The sequence below is a fragment of the Pan troglodytes genome, chromosome 10 (genome assembly GCF_028858775.2).
Source record: "Pan troglodytes isolate AG18354 chromosome 10, NHGRI_mPanTro3-v2.0_pri, whole genome shotgun sequence".
NCBI lineage: Eukaryota > Metazoa > Chordata > Mammalia > Primates > Hominidae > Pan > Pan troglodytes.
The window spans coordinates 130,547,995-130,564,620 of NC_072408.2; the positions used below are offsets into that span (position 1 = coordinate 130,547,995).

Genomic DNA, 16,626 nt, shown 5'->3' on the forward strand with positions numbered 1-16,626 from the left:
CCACGCCTGTAATTTTTTGTATTTTTAGTAGAGATGGGGTTTCACCATGTTGGCCAGGCTGGTATCAAACTCCAGACCCAGTTGATCCACCTTCCTTGGCCTTCCAAAGTGCTGGGATTACAAGAGTGAGCCACCGCGCCCAGACTTAAGAGATTAAATTTAAACCTTGGTTTTATTTTTCAGTTGGATTATATGACTTTAAATAAAGTTTTAAGAGCCATTTCCTGTGTTGGTTGTTTTTAGCAATTACAATACTAAATATTTATAAGATGGTTTAGTTTGTGGTTGAAAAAAATTTTTATGAGCATGGGAAAAAAATTGAATGAAGGATGTTGAACTCTAAAATTTACTTTTTCCAAATTGCTAAGTAAAGGAAGTAAAAGAATAATCTATAATTTCTAAGACTAGGTCAGACACAGTGGCTTACACCTGTAATCCCAGCACTTTGGGAGGCCAAAGCTGGAGGATGGCTTGAGCCCAGGAGTTCAAGACCAGCCTGAACATAGTGAGAATTAATATGAGACCTTGTCTATACAAAAAATAAAAAATTAGCTGAGCGTGGTGGTGCATACTTGTAGTCCCAGCTACCAAGGAGGCTGAGGTGAGAGGATCATTTGAGCCCAGAAGTTTGAGGCTGCAGTGAGCTATGATTGCGCCACTGCACTCCAGCCTGGGCGACAGAGTGAGACCCTGTACCCTGTATCTAAAAAAAAAAAAAAAGAAAAAAAATTATAAGAATAAAGAATAGTCCATGTAGTAGCACCTTATGGAGCTTAGAAGAGACAAGTGCATCTGTTCCAAACTTAGTTTCACTTGATATGATAGTGACCTTTGATAAAGTTACTCTATCTTGGATGAAGGCAGTGAACTAAATTATAACTGTCTTTTATGTAATTGTCTTCAAGTGGCTTACAAATAAAGGATGGGGAAGTTATCTTTTCATTTATGAGGATTGAGTTATAAATCTAAGTTACCTCAGAAGTCTTTGCACCCAGATCTAAGTAGTTAGTTAGGATGCCCTATAAACTTGTTTGAAAATTTGACATGAGAAATAAAGTGTCACTTTTAATGAGACACACTTGGTTTCATCTGTTTATTTCTAGTTTGAACCCACTTATGAAGAATTCCCTTCCTTAGAGAGCGATTCTTTGTTGGATTACAGCTGTATGCAGAGACTGGGAGCAAAACTGGGGTAGGTGACAAGGCCTGGGGTGTCAGGCTTCATACTGCCCTTCTTGTAAAAGGCAGATGAGCTCCATAGAAGGAATGGAGACCGTTTTAAAGCCTAGGGTTGAATGAAACATAGTGAATATTTGTTTAAGAAACACTGTGTTCCTGTACTTGTTGAGCTGAATTACTCAGCTGTATTGACTTTTTTACTCAACACAATGGAAATTTCTTTTGGTATAATGAGCTAGAAAGAAACAACATTTACGTGATTCAGTGTTACTTCTATAAGCCTAAAACAATTGGTCATTCAGGCATCAAATCCTGTCTAGTAGAAACTTGGTGGCTAAACTGAGTTGGTTAGTTTTTTTTATTAATCATACTTTAAAGATCTCCTGCTGCTGTTTATTCTTGCTGCCTACTGAAACTAGTGGTAATTTGTTTCCTCGTGCGATTTGTGATTTTTAAAATTATTATGAACTCATATTTCACGGTTCCTGATCTGAAGGAATTCAGTGATATTTAGTTTGAGGATGTTTTCCCCCAGAGAGAATTTGTTTTGACATTTGTCAGGTACCTGGGAGTGCTCTGTCAACCTGGAATCATTTATATTTTTCTCAGCATTGGGATTTTTTTGTTGATTTGTTTTTTGACTGTGCCAGGAATGTGAATTTAAGCCTCAAACCTGAGTGAATTTTAACCTGTGGTTATAAATTCTTAGGGAAGACTTCTCCCTCCATCTAGAACCAAAATGGAAATAAACAAGTTTACATGCAGGCTCCAGGCTCCTTTGCAAGGTAGATTTTTTTTCTGGTCCATCCCTTCACTGAGGGTGTAGCTCTTTGTGCATGGAGCAGTCCCAGCTGGAGAGGTGAGTCAGTTGTATCTGCTCACCTTATCTAGACCCAGTGCCTGGCTCCTGCATCCCATGCTGGCCTTAAACTCAAGTTCTTAAGATACGGGGTTCAGTGTAATAATCAGGACATCTGTGAGGTCCTGTTTTCCCTTTGGATTCCAAGAATTTCTCTCTCTTTTTTTTTTTTTTTTGGAGGCAGAGTCTTGTTCTGTCGCCCAGGCTAGAGTGCAGTGGCCCTCTAGCAACCTCCGCCTCCCAGGTTCAAGCGATTCTCCTGCCTCAGCCTCCCGAGTAGCTGGGATTATGGGTGCCTGCCACCACGCCTGGCTAATTTTTGTATTTTTAGTAGAGACAGGGTTTCAGCATCTTGGACAGGCTGGTTTTGAACTCCTGACCTTGTGATCCACCCGCCTCGGCCTCCCAAAGTGCTGGGATTACAGGCATGAGCCACTGTGCCCAGCCAAGAATTTCTCTTTATTACAAGCTCATCTCTACCTTTAAAAAGAAGTTTCAAAAATATTCTGACCAGCACCTGAGATGTTTTGCAGTTGGAGGGCTCTCAGGATGTCTTCACCACTTGGTAGAAATGAAGTCTTCATCATTCTTAATGTAGTTTGATAACATTTATTGCTTTCAGTTGACTACAGGTTGACTTTATTGTCTCACAGATTTGTGTCTGGCCTAATTAACCAAGGAAAAGTGGAAGCATTTGAAAAAATGTTGTGGAGAGTCTGCAAAGGGTACACCATCGTGTCCTATGCAGAACTGGATGAATCCCTTGAAGACCCTGAAACAGTGAGTAAATGTCACCATCACCTTTTAGCAGTGACGGACTAACAGCAGAGTTGGAGATATGGTAGAAAGAATGTTTTTCTCCTGAACCATTTGATAATAAGTTGTTAACCTGATGCCTTATCTCTTCAACCACGTGTAGTGTGTATAGTTCCTGAAATCAGGGACATTGTCTTATATTGCCATCACATGACCATCAGTCAGGAAATGAATGTAGATACATTACTATGTCCTGAGCCTTGAATCTCATTCAGGTTTCACCGGTTGTCCTAGTATGGTCAAAGCAAAGAATGTAATTTAGCATTGCGTGTTGGATTTGGTTGTCATGTCTCTCTCTTTTTTTAAACTTTCTTTTTTTCTTAAGGAGATGGGGTCTTGCTGTGTTGCCCAGGCTGGTCTCAAACTCCTGGCCTCAAGCAATCCTCCCACGTAGGCCTCTCAAAGCCTCCCAAAGTGTTGGGATTACAAGTGTGAGCCTCCTCACCTGGCTTTTTTTTTTTTTTTTTAACTTTTTATTTTTGGTAGAGATGGGGATCTTACTATGCTGCCCAGACTGGTCTTGAGCCATCCTCCTGCCTTGGCCTCCCAAAGTGTTGGGGTTACAGGCATGAGCCACCGTGCCAGGCCTGTCCTGTCTCTCTGATCTCCTTCATTCCGGGACAGTTTCTCAGACTTCCCTTGGCTTTTGTGACCTTGACATTTTAAAATACTGCAAGTTTTTTTGGTAGCGTGTCTCTGGGTTTGGGTTTCTCAGGTATCTTCTCATGAGTTGACTCAGGTCACGTGTCTCTGGCAGGAGCGTTGCTGAAGTGAGGCTGCGTTCTTCTCATTGCACCGTCAGGTGCCACATGTTTCTGTTTGCTCCATTACTGGTCGTGGTCCCTCTGATCACTTGATTAGTTCCATTACTGGTCATGGTCCCTCTGATCACTTGATTAGTTCCATTACTGGTCGTGGTCCCTCTGATCACTTGATTAGTTCCATTACTGGTCGTGGTCGCTCTGATCACTTGATTAGTTCCATTACTGGTCGTGGTCCCTCTGATCACTTGATTAGTTCCATTACTGGTCGTGGTCCCTCTGATCACTTGATTAGTTCCATTACTGGTCGTGGTCCCTCTGATCACTTGATTAGTTCCATTACTGGTCGTGGTCACTCTGATCACTTGATTAGTTCCATTACTGGTCGTGGTCCCTCTGATCACTTGATTAGTTCCATTACTGGTCGTGGTCGCTCTGATCACTTGATTAGTTCCATTACTGGTCGTGGTCCCTCTGATCACTTGATTAGTTCCATTACTGGTCGTGGTCGCTCTGATCACTTGATTAGTTCCATTACTGGTCGTGGTCACTCTGATCACTTGATTAAGGCACTTCTCTTTAGACTTTGCTGTGAAGTTACTCTTTTTTTGTGTTTGAAACTGTAAATATCCCATTCTTCATCAGGTTTTCAGCTTCCTCATTTATTTCCTATTTTATTTGATGGGTTCCTGTTCCTTTAATTATTTATTTTGATATTCACATTCTCCTAGATTTGGCCAGTTGGAATCCATTCAGGCTGGCTTTTATATCCATTTTACATGTTCCCATCACTTTTTGAGCACTTGTTTGTACAACAGGATGTCCAGATGCATGTTGCAATTCCTCTCACACGGCTCTGGAATCAACTGTTTCTTCAAGGAGGCTGTTTTTTTTTTTTTTTTTTTTTTTGAGTGCAAATCTTGGTATTTTGGAGCCAAGATGTGGCTTCTGGGTGTGCCCATTGTTACTGAGGGGTTGCTTTTCCTTGGCTGTGTCAGAGTAGCTTGGGGACACACACAAAAGCACATGCACATATACATTTACAGCTGTGGGCCAGTTACTCTCCCCCAACCCCATCCATCCCCATGTACATACCTAACAGCTGTGGGGCCGAATGGTTCAGAAGGGAGGGTGGAGGCAGCGGGGAGAGACGGAGTCATAATCACCCTTAGGATATCTGTTTTTTAAACTTCAAAGTAAAAATAACTGTTGTTTTAAATGAGGATGAACTGCTGATCTACTAAAGGTGGAAAAGGAACTTGGTTTTCTTAATTTTGAGGAAAGGTTGTTTTTTTTCTAGGTTGGCCTCAGGAATTTTGGCTGTAAGATTAATATACATCTCATAGTAGTTTTGACGCATAAAGAGAAATTTGGCTGTGATTGATTGATTGATTTTTACTTTTTTAGACGGAGTCTCACCCTGTCGCCCAGGCTGGAGTGCAGTGGCATGATCTCAGCTTACTGCAATCTCTGCCTCCAGGGTTCAAGCAATTCTCCTGTCTCAGCCTCCCGAGTAGCTGGGACTATATAGGCGCGGACCACCACATCTGGTGAATTTTTTTATTTTTAGTAGAGACGGGGTTTCACCATATTGAAACACCATCAGGAGTTAGGTCTTGAACTCCTGACCTCAGGTGATCCACCCACCTCGGCCTCTCAAAGTGCTGCGATTACAGGCATGAGCCACTGCGCCCAGCCTGTGATTTATTTTTGGTTTTCTGAAATAAAAATCTAATCCGTTTGAAATCTAATCAGTTAAGCCCTTCATTAACCACACACTTGTAATATTTTCTACTTTTTTGTGGCTTTTGTAACTGCCAGTGACCATCATTAATTATCCTTCAGTTGTGACCTTGATGACTTTTCTATTTCAAGCTGATGATTAAAACTAAGATCAAAACTGTTCTGAAGTAGCATTTACATATTTTTTGAGTTTTTTCTTTATTAAGAGAAAATATCAGTAATTCTCATGCTAGCATTTACTCAAGTTAAAACTTTTTTTTAATAGAATTTGAAAGTTCTCTTGTGCCTCTGCAACCTCCACTTCCCGGGTTCAAGTGATTCTCCTACCTCAGCCTCCCAAGTAGCTGGGACTACAGGTGCACACCACCACTCCTGGCTAATTTTTGTATTTTTAATGGAGACGGGATTTTACCATGTTGGCTAGGCTGGCCTTGAACTCCTGACCTCAAGCGATTGCCTGCCTTGGTCTCTCAAAGTGCTGGGATTATAGGCATGAGCCACCATGCCTGGCCTCTTATGCCAAATTTTTATGGAATATGTTAAAGGGCAATAAACATCTGTGAAGGAATACAGAGAATGGATAGATGTATATCTTGAAAATACAATCCCTGTCCCCACGGTTATAAAGAAAATGCATGTCCATTATAGAAAATTGGGAACAATGTAGAAAACAAGAAGAAAAAGAAGTCCCTCGCAGTCTCCTATTCTGAGCCACTGTTAACATGCCAAGTGTGTTCTCTCAGTCTTTTTCTGGGTAAGATAGGGGTATTTTGTCTGGTAACTTTTACTCAGGTTCTAGGATTTGTTTATAGTGTCAGGTTTACTGTCTTTTGGGTTCAATGTCTGACCCTATTGAAGTTATTACAGACCTTAGAGACTATTTTTAGCCGTTTTCCCCCATTGGTGTTTCTAAGTGCTGACCATTCTCTCTGCATCAAAGCTAGACATGGGCGCTTTCTTCGGTTGTATAGATTGTGTTTTTCTGTTGTGTGTGGCATTTCTTCTGCCTTGTGCCTTAAGTGGTTGTGTTCCTTGACACACTACTATGTTGCCCAGGCTGGTCTTGAACTCCTGGGCTCAAACGATCCTCCTGCCTCTGCCCAGCAAAGTGTTGGGATTACAGGCCTGGGCTCAAACGATCCTCCTGCCTTGGCCCCCTGAAGTGTTGGGATTACCATTCCCAGCCTCTTTTTCCTGGTTCTAACTCTTTTCTGACAGTGTGAAGTCAGCTTCCATTATCCTCAGTGTGTCTAGTGGGTTGCTCAGTTAACTGACTTATTCATTCATTGTATTCATTCTCCCAGCCACATCCTCCATCTCGTCCTGCTGCCATCCCCTCCCTCCCACCACCGCCTGCCTGTGCTATGCTGTAGCTCCCCAGTCTGTGCTCCTGTTCCCTGGGCCCAGGGCTCAATTTTTGGACAGCTTCTCTCTTCTTTCTGCCTTTAGAGATCTCACATAATTTTATGATTTTAAATACCATGCCCCAAATGTATATATCCCTAGCTTGGACCTGTCCCCAGAATACTAGACTTTTATGTCTGTCTACTCCATATCTCCTTTTAAGTATCTGGAAGACCGTTTCTGCTTTTGCCTAAAACTGAACATCTGATCTTTCTTCCCAGACCTGCCCTTCCAGACCCATTGATCTCACTGCGCAGGCTGAAAGCCCTGGGCTTCTCCCCACTCTTCTCTGTTTCTTGCGTCTCACTTAAATCCCTCAGCAGATCTGGTGGCCATGTCTGCTAAATAGAGAGTCCCGCCGCCTCTCCTCGCTCTTCCTCCCTCCTGGTCCAGGTCTCGTCCCACACCTGCGTCGCCTGGCTGGGCCCCTGCTTCTGCCTCTGCCTTAGCCTGGTCTCTTCTCCTGGCATCCAGAATGATCCACAGGAAACCACAGTCAGATCATTTCATTCCTGTACTCAAGACCCTCCAGGGGCTTCCTGTTTTCCTCAGCAACAGCCCTGTGGAGCTGCACAATGGGCCTGTGGCCCTCGTCATTCCTCTGAGCTGTGTTACTACATCCCTCCCCGGCGGTGCTGGCCTCCTCGAGTCTCCTGACTGTGCTTCTGTGTGTACTCCTCTGCTTGGAAGTCTCTTCTCCCAGTGGCCATGGGGCTCGCGTCCTCACCTCCTGCATTTTTTTTTTTTCCATTTACCCTGACTTGAAGCTCACCTGCACGTCTTTATGCTCAGATGTCACCCTCTCAGGGAGATCTTCCTTGCCCATCCTATGTGAGATCACAGTGCCCAAGCCCACCCTCCCCCCTTCCCGTCTCCTCATCCTGCGTCTGTTCTTTATAGCACTTACCTCTACCTGGCGTACTTTCTTTGTTTCTTTTGCTGTCAAGTTGAATATAAGTTTAAGTTCCCTTCCCCTCCCAGGTCAGGGATTTTTGTCAGTTTTCTTCACTGCTGTATCCCTAGCACCTATAATAGTGCCTATTCAGTTTTTATAGAATTCTGTTTTGTTGGATACTTGTAAATACAGGGTGATTCTTATTATTTACAGTAGTTATGCTTCATAAAGTCACTGAGGGCTGAGCACGGTGGCTCATGCCTGTAATCTCAGCACTTTCGGAGGCCGAGGCAGGTGGATCACCTGAGGTCAGGAGATCGAGACCAGCCTGACCAACAAGGAGAAACCCCCGTCTCTACTAAAAATACAAAATTAGCTGAGTGTGGTGGTGCATGCCTGTAATCCCAACTACTCGGGAGGCGGAGGCATGAGAATTGCTTGAACCCAGGAGGTGGAGGTTGCGGTGGGCCGAGATTGTGCCATTGTATTCCGGCCTGGGCAACAAGAGAGAGACTCTGTCTCAAAAAAAAAAAAAAAAAAAAAGTCACTGAAATCTCTGAATTACCAACTATGGAAAAACTCACTGCTCCTAGGGGAAGTACGGGAGTTGAGTCATTTACATTGAGCTCCCAGCCAGCAGCTCTGTGACTCGAGCCCGAACGAAGTGTCCCTAACACACGCCACATCTCCGTCAGGGACATCACAGCCGTCTTGTGCTCAGGACACCAGACTGCACCTCAGCCCTACACTCGGGGCCGTTTATACCGTGAAATCACCAAAAAAAGCACAGAAGTGTGAAAAACATGATACCAAACAGACTCTGAAAAGGACACTTGGTGATAGTCTGAGAGCAGAGATGGGAAGGGAGGGCGTCACCTTGGTGGACTTTACCTGGGAACGCGGGCGTCGGATGCCTAAAAGTCTTGGCTGCTCTGCACATGACTGGAAGCGCTCCGTGGATTGGTTTGGGGCTGTTACTACAAGTAGGTGAATTCGTAATTACAGAATCCTCCAATAAGGAGGATTGACTGTATTGAATGAGTGAATGAATGAACGCTTTGACAGTGTTTGAGCTGCCGAAGTTCTAGAAGTTTATACACGCAGAAATAACACTTATCCTTATTCATTCTTTGTAGGGGGAAGTCATAAAATGGTATGTCTTTTTAATATCCTTTTGGGGAGAGCAGATTGGCCACAAGGTTAAGAAGATATGTGATTGGTAAGAAAAAGAAACATTTCATTTCATTTATGTCTTTATATTCAGTCACCTCTAGTTTTCCTTCAACATCCCTCTGGAGTCAGAAATAGAGTGGCTGCTAGTTTTTGTTATATGATTCTTTGCTGCACTGCCAAGTTCTTAAACATTTAATTTGTCATCTCTCTTACCAATGCATTACTTAAAATAATTTAAAAGTAGAGACTGTGTTAATAATATTCCCAGAATTGACTTTTTTCCTTGGGGATCAGGGCTTCAGATTGGTTGAAAAAGGAATAAAGTTTTTATATGTTGTGACTTCATGTTGCTTTGAGCTACCAGTCGGGCTTACCTGTCATCACTGAGCATGTGCATCTCTTCTGTCCTGGGTACCCTGGGGCAGGGGTGTGGCGTGTGGTGAGGAGGAGGCGCTCAGGGGCCTGTCTGGATGCAGAGCCTCCCTGTGTCGCTGTCTCACTGGACTCACTTGGACAAGTGACCAAGCCTCAGTTTCTTCATCTGTAAAAGGGGAGAGTGATTGCTTTCTTATAGGTCTTTTAGGACTAAATGAAATGATCAGGTAAAAGACGTCAGTTCCGCATAAGCCATCAGTAATTTTCAGTTGTGGTACAACAATAATCTGTGACTTAACTCCTGTCAGCAAATGGGAACATAAGCAAAAGCCAAACAAAGTCAGAAAACTCCTTTGCTTTCTTCCCCCCATGGACAACTCAGCTTGCCTTGTTTCTTGCAGGGTGGAGGGGGGTTTGGGCATTTTCTGTTTACTAGAATTTGGTTCTCAATTGGTGGAATAGAAAGTAATTTCAGGTGTCACCTGGATAAACCTTTTATTTTCATAGATAGATATTTGTTTTACTGCAGATTAAAAAACTATACCCAGCTCAGCAAACCCATGATTTCACAGATATTGTTGCTTAGGATAAGGCTAGAATAGGTATTTAATTTTTCAAAGGCAGAACTTAAAGAAAAATAAAGGTATGGTGTTAACATATGAAGGTGGTCCGGGAATGGCTGCAGTTTGGGGACACAGCTCGTCATTCCCCCGTGCAGTCTGGGCGCCGAGTGGCCGAGTGGCCCTGAGAGGAGCCAGGGAGACTGCGGACCCTGTCAAAGGCAACTGCTAGGAAGCCAGAGCTCTTTTCTCCTTTTGTTTTCGTGTGTGTGTGTGTGTGTGTCTGTGTGTGTCTGTTGTGTGTCTGTGTGTGTCTTTGTGTTTGTGTTTAAACCTGTTCAGTGATTCCCAGCCCAAGGATATTGTTGAATTTTAGGAAGCTGGAATTGGGAATGAGCTTCCAGGAATCATTGAGGGCAGGAGTGGAATTTGGATCCCAGAGGGAGTTTGCTAAATTTATCTCACTCAGCAGATGCTTGTTGAGCATCTGTATGCACAGCCTGACCAAGGGCAGATGACTGCATCTGCACCCATGTCTCCCAAACGGCTGCTTTCATTCCGTTTTGCCAGAAGATGTGCCGGGGAGGTGAACGTGTTTAGTTCTAGTGCTGACAGATGTGAGACGGTGTTCAACTCTTGTCTTCCAGCTACCACTGCCACGTGTACCCCTATCCAAACACAGCCGAGGAGCGGAGGGAGATCCAGGAGGGGCTGAACACCCGCATCCAAGATCTCTACACTGTGAGTAAGCTGGAAGTGGATTGCCTCTTTATCTGAGGGCTGCCAAACATTTACACGTATATTTTCTCTCTTTTTTAACATAGATAATATTGGTCGTAGACAAATCAAGATGTTCTAGTGAGATTGGAATGTCACTTCCCTCCCTCCTCCCCATGGAAGTTTTATTTTAGCAACTTGTTAGGAACCTGAGTAGTAATGACAAGGCTTTAAAAAAAGATTCTGTGGTCACCTTTGATATGTTGGATGGTAATTCTTTTTTCTTTTTCAGACAGGGTCTCGCTCTGTCGCCCAGGCTTGGAGTGCAGTGGCATAATCTCAGCTCACTGCAACCTCTGCCTCCTGGGTTCAAGCAATTCTCCTGCCTCAGCCTCCCAAGTAGCCGGAATTACAGTCACGCACCACCATGCCCGGCCAATTTTTGTATTTTTAGTAGAGACAGAGTTTTGCCATGTTGCCCAGGCTGGTCTAAAATTCCTGACCTCAAATGATCCGCCCACCTCAGCCTCCTAAAGTGCTGGGATTACAGGTGTGAGCCACCATGCTCAGCCTGGATTGTTATTCTTTTTGTTTTTTTTTTTTTGAGGTGGAATCATGCTCTGTTGCCAGGCTGGAGTGCAGTGGTGCGATCATCTCAGCTCACTGCAATCTCTGCTTCCCAGCTTCAAGCAATTCTCCTGCCTCAGCCTCCCAAGTAGCTGGGATTACAGGCATGCGCCACCACACCCTGCTAATTTTTTTGTATTTTTAGTAGAGACGGGGTTTCACCATGTTGGCCAGGTTGGTCTCGATCTCCTGACCTCGTGATCCACCGGCCTCGGCCTCCCAGAGTGCTGGGATTACAGGTGTGAGCTACCGCCCCCGGTCTGGATTGTAATTCTTGATCACAAAAGACAAGCCAGCTCCAGTTAACATGGTGAGGGCATTATTTTACCAGTAGGATTTAAATTCATTTTTCTCTTGATGACAGTGAGGGTTCTTGTTGGCATGAAGTGTCCTTCTGACTCAGTTAAGTGAGAGGATTTCTTGGTAGGATGGGATGGGCGTTGGTGGCTCACAGGGTTGACAGGTGTGAGGCCAAGCTTGGGAATGGGTAGGAACCCAGGGAGCTTGCTGGATCCTGGTAGGCCGTCATGCTGCCGCAGTGACAATGACGTCTAACCATTTCCTGTGCCCTAGGGTCATGTTCTCCAGAGGCAACCTCCCAAAAGAGGGCATCTGATTGATTGAACTTAGATTTTTCTGCCCACCTCCGAGTGGTACTAGGGGCAGGGAGAAGGAAGGAATGGCTCCCTTAGCTGCCACCAGGATAGGCAGGTGCCTGGAATGATCCTCTGTCAATGGGGAGAAAGTCCTGTAAGGGAAGTCGGGTGCCAGGTGGACAGAAACAAAAACATGCCCACTCCACTGAAAGCCCCTGTTGTTCTTCCCCAGGTACTGCACAAAACCGAGGACTATTTGAGGCAAGTGCTATGTAAAGCCGCCGAGTCTGTCTACAGCCGTGTGATCCAGGTGAAGAAAATGAAGGCCATCTATCACATGCTGAACATGTGCAGCTTTGACGTGACCAACAAGTGCCTCATTGCTGAGGTCTGGTGTCCCGAGGCGGATCTGCAGGACCTGCGCCGGGCACTGGAGGAGGGCTCGGTAAGGCTGCCTTCCTCTCCTCTGCCAGGAACAGAAGAGAGACTGATGGAACTGATAAATTCAGAGAAACAAAGGAAGTGAGAATTTCATAGAGTAATGAGAATGCAGTGTGTTGACTCTTCTTTTGTTTTTTTAAAATATTAATTAACAAAATTAAAATAGAGTTGGGGTTTTGCTGTGTTGCCCAGGCTGGTCTCAAACTCCTGGCCCCGAGCGATCCTCCTGCCTCAGCCTCCCAAAGTGCTGGGATTACAGGTGTGAGCCACTGTGCCCAGCCTTGGCTCTGTTTTTGAACTGAGATTATGGTGAGCTGGTCATTCAAAGCTGTATGTGAGTACACGTGTTTTTAAATTGCTCTTTTGAGTAATTCATTCACATGGTTTAAAAGTGAAAAGAAATAAGAGTATGAAAGACACAGTGCAGTGGCTTCCTCCCACCCCATAGCCTTACTTGTCCACTTCCTCCACTCAAAGATAACCATTACTTTAGTTCTGTTATTTCTTTGAGTTTCTTAACTGTAGATAAGCAGATAGGAGTAGATATTATTTTTCTTTCTTTTTCTTCACAAAAGGGCACTATTCATACTATTCTTTTCACTTAATAAAACTTCTCTATTTTTCTTATAACTATTTAATATTCTGTTGTGTACATACCATGGTTTATTTAACTAGTTTTCTGGTCATTTAGGTAGTTTCCTCTTTTACAAATAGCACTATGATGTCAAATCTATTTGTAGGATAAATTCCCAGAAATGGAATTACTGGACTGATTTTGATAGATGTTGTCAGCTATTGTATTTCTCTCATTATGAGTGAAGGGGAATACCTTTTTTTTGTTTAAGAGCCTTTTGGCTGGGCACGGTGGCTCACGCCTGTAATCCCAGCACTTTGGGAGGCCGAGGCGGGTGGATCACGAGGTCAGGAGTTTGAGACCAGCCTGACCAACATGGTGAAACCCCATTTCTACTAAAAATACAAAATTAGCTGGGCGTGGTGGCACATGCCTGTAATCCCAGCTACTTGGGAGGCTGAGGCAGGAGAATTGCTTGAGGCGGAGGTTGTGGTGAGCCAAGATGGCGCCATTGCACTCCAGCCTGGGCAACAAGAGCAAAACTTTGTCTCAAAAAAAAAAAAAAGAGCGTTTTCAATTTTCTTTTTTTTGTGAACTATCTGTTCATATTCTGCAGCCATTTTCCATCGTATGTTGGCCTTTTTCTTACCAATTTCTGTTGGCTCCTGGTCTGTGACACCAGTAAGAATATTTTCCCCAGTTTGTCCCTCGTCTTTTGACTTAGGATGTTTCTGTTTGTTTATTTGTTTGTTTGTTTTGGCCATGCAGAAGTTTTTTGTTAAATATAGTTGAACTTATCCATCTTTGCTCTTACACCTTCCAGATTTTGAATCACAGGCTTTTCCCACTGCAAGGTTATAGTGTAATTCTTCCATGTTCCTGTGAGGTTTTTCTTCTACATTAAACTCAGTTTTTGGTCATGGAAAGGACAGGTTTACATATTTCAAGTGACAGTTAAGGGAACACCTTTTTCATGAGTTTTTTGGTTATGTAACCTTGTCTCATTACGTAATTCTGTGATGATACAAATGTAAAATATAATGTCCATTATGACATAAACATGAAATACCCAGTGCTGAGAAAGACAGCAACACATAAATAGTATTTTGTTATTTAGAGTAGGAACCACCTATTTGAGAGATAAACACAGATGATTCTTCTTTTACTGAGGTGACATCAGTTTGAGGGACATGACTAGTACTCCTGTTATAGGTGGTGTGTGTGCTGCTTTGTAACTTTCAAGGTGGCTGCATTCGATTCAGATTGAGCCCATGGTGCTGCTTCTGCCATCTCCTGCGTGCACATGCACTGGGGTCTCTTGAGAGCTGCATATTAAGGTCTCAGTGACCACGTGTCCACCTCCGGCTGCATAGCTGTTCTTTGCTCCGCTCGTGGGCACCGACTCTTGGTTTCCCGTCAAGGGTACTGAGCTCTCAGCCCACCTCTTACTGCTCATAGTCCCTGTCTCTTCGCTTTCCTCATCTGTCCTGTCCTGTGTTATTTTTCTCCACAAGTAGGTGACTGACACGTTCTCCAGTGTTGATGAAAGCTGGCTCATCACCTGCATTCCCACACCTCATGAATCTGGCTCTTCACAGTTGCCTTGGTAGTCAGCTTGTGTCTACAGGATGCCTTTTTTTTCTGTCGCCAAGATTGAATTTGATCAGGTACACAGGGGTCTCACATGCAGAACTCCTAACAGGCTGTGCCAGGCGGAAGCGGGGAATCTCAGCCTCCAGCCTGCAGATCCCAGTTCTTGGGTTCACTTGGCTGCCTGAAGCTCTCTAGTCACTTGGCTGCCTGAAGCTCATTCCCTAGAGAAGCCTCAGAGAGGCTTGCAAGAATCATATTCTCTGAATTCTCATGTTGATCACAGTGGCTGTCTGCTGCTTTTTATAATTGGGAGTGAGTTTTTCTGGAAATAAAATTCTGGGCTCATTTTTTTCCCCCTTGAGTATCTTACACATGTTCCTCCATCTTGTTCTGGCACCTTGCTCCCAACAGAAAGCCTGATGTTAATCTAATTTTCTTTTCCTTGTAATTCATGTGGTTTTTTAGTTTAGTTTTTTGTTTTGTTTTGTCTAGAAAAATATCTTTTCTTTTTCTTTAAAGACCAGTGATTTTCAGCCTGGGCAACATGGTTAAACTGCATCTCTACAAAAAACTCAAAAGTTAGCCGGATGTGGTGATGCACCTGTAATCTCAGCTACTCTGGAGGCCGGGGTGGGAGGATCGCTTGAGCCTGGGAGGTTGAGGCTGCATTGCACTCCAGCCTGAGCAACAGAGCCAGACCTTGTCTCAAAAACAAACAAACAAACAAACAAACAAACAAACAGTGATTTTACAGAATGTCTCTCTCTCTCTCTCTTTTTTTTTTTTGGAGATAGAGTCTGGCTCTTTCACCCACGCTGGAGTACAGTGGCATGATACTGGCTCACTGTGCAACCTCTGCCTCCCAGGTTCAAGTGATTCTCATGCCTCAGCCTCCCAAGTAGCTGGGACTAGAGGTCTGCACTACCATGCCTGGCTAATTTTTGTGTGTGTATTTTTAGTAGCGATGGGGTTTCATAATGTTGGCCAGGCTGGTCTGGAACTCCTGACCTCAAGTGATCCACCTGCCTTTACCTCCCAAAATGCTAGGATTACAGGCGTGAGCCATCGTGCCTGGCCCAGAATGTGTCTCTTAACGTGGTCTTTCTGTATGTTCTTTCAATATATAGTCTTTGGTGGTGGTTTTGTTAATTTCATAAACGTTCTCCTGAATTATAGTTTTTGGTATTTGCTCTACTGTCTTGTTTTGGTTTTCTTCTTTTAGGACCTCCTGTCATCTTTCAGTGGAACCTTCTTTGCTTATCTTCAGTATCTGTCACTTTCCTTTGAATCCTTTTTGTCTTTCATTACTTCTTTTTGATTTGTAAGATTTCTCCTCTTCGCGCCTTCTGTTTCTCTTACGGCAGTATGAGGAAGGGTTCTTCACTTTTGTGTTCCTTCTAGTTTTGTCTTACTTCTGAAATAATTTCTTTCTTTTTTTCCTAATTCCTTCTTGAGTTCTGTTACCTCATTTCTGAGTCTTTTAAAATCTGATTCCTGGTGCTTTTTCCTGTCCTGTATTTTTTTTTAAATTCTTTTAACTCCTTTTGAAACAGTAAGTTACAATGGTTTTATTTGTTTTGTGGACATTCTTTCTGGCATCTTCTCACTGTCTGTGGGGATGGTATTCTACTCCTTGGCTTTTTTCTTCTTATGACCTTATGTAAGATTGGGCTTCTCCCTCCTCTTGCTCACTTTTAAATGAAATTAGACTTTTGAGGCTGGATGCGGTAACTCACGCTGGTAATCCCAGCACTATGGAGGCTGAGGCGGGCAGATCACTTGAGTCCAGGAGTTTGAGACTAGCCTGGCCAACATGGTGAGACCCTGTCTCTACTAAAAAATACAAAAAATACACAATAGAAAAAAAATTAGCCAGGCATGGTGGCACGTGCCTGTTATCCCAGTTACTTGGAAGGCTGAGTCACGGGACTCCCTTGAACCCCAGAGGCGGAGGTTTAAAAAAAAAAAAGATTTATGGAACATGGTGAAGATGCTTAGCTGCTCAAGGAAATTCATTTTTTAGACAAGGTCTCACTCTGTTTCCCAGGCTGGAGAACAGTGCTAATGGTCGTAGCTCACTGCAATCTCAAACTCCTGGGTTCAAGCAATCCTCCCGTCTCGTCTCAGCCTCCTGAGTAGCTGGAACTACAGGCATGCACTACTATGCCTGGCTAATTTATTTATTTATTTATTTATTTATATTTTTTTGTAGAGATGGGGTCTCTACAAAAGACGGTGTCTGGTCTTGAACTCCTGGGCTTAAGTGACCCTCCTGTCTCAGCCTCCCAAAGTGCTGGGATGACAAGCATGAGC

The 16,626-nt window shown here is 43.8% G+C and overlaps 1 protein-coding gene across 3 annotated transcripts in view; it reads left to right on the forward strand.

Annotated features, from left to right (window-relative positions):
• ATP6V0A2 (ATPase H+ transporting V0 subunit a2) overlaps nt 1-16,626 on the forward strand; it is a 45,786-nt gene that overhangs the window by 12,783 nt on the left and 16,377 nt on the right. For all 3 annotated transcript variants that reach the window (XM_003314010.7, XM_016924562.4, XM_063785275.1), the window contains 5 exons: nt 1,104-1,192; nt 2,692-2,818; nt 8,794-8,876; nt 10,413-10,506; nt 11,938-12,150. In XM_003314010.7, coding sequence (XP_003314058.1) covers nt 1,104-1,192; nt 2,692-2,818; nt 8,794-8,876; nt 10,413-10,506; nt 11,938-12,150 — 606 coding nt within the window. The remainder of the gene's footprint in view (nt 1-1,103; nt 1,193-2,691; nt 2,819-8,793; nt 8,877-10,412; nt 10,507-11,937; nt 12,151-16,626) is intronic.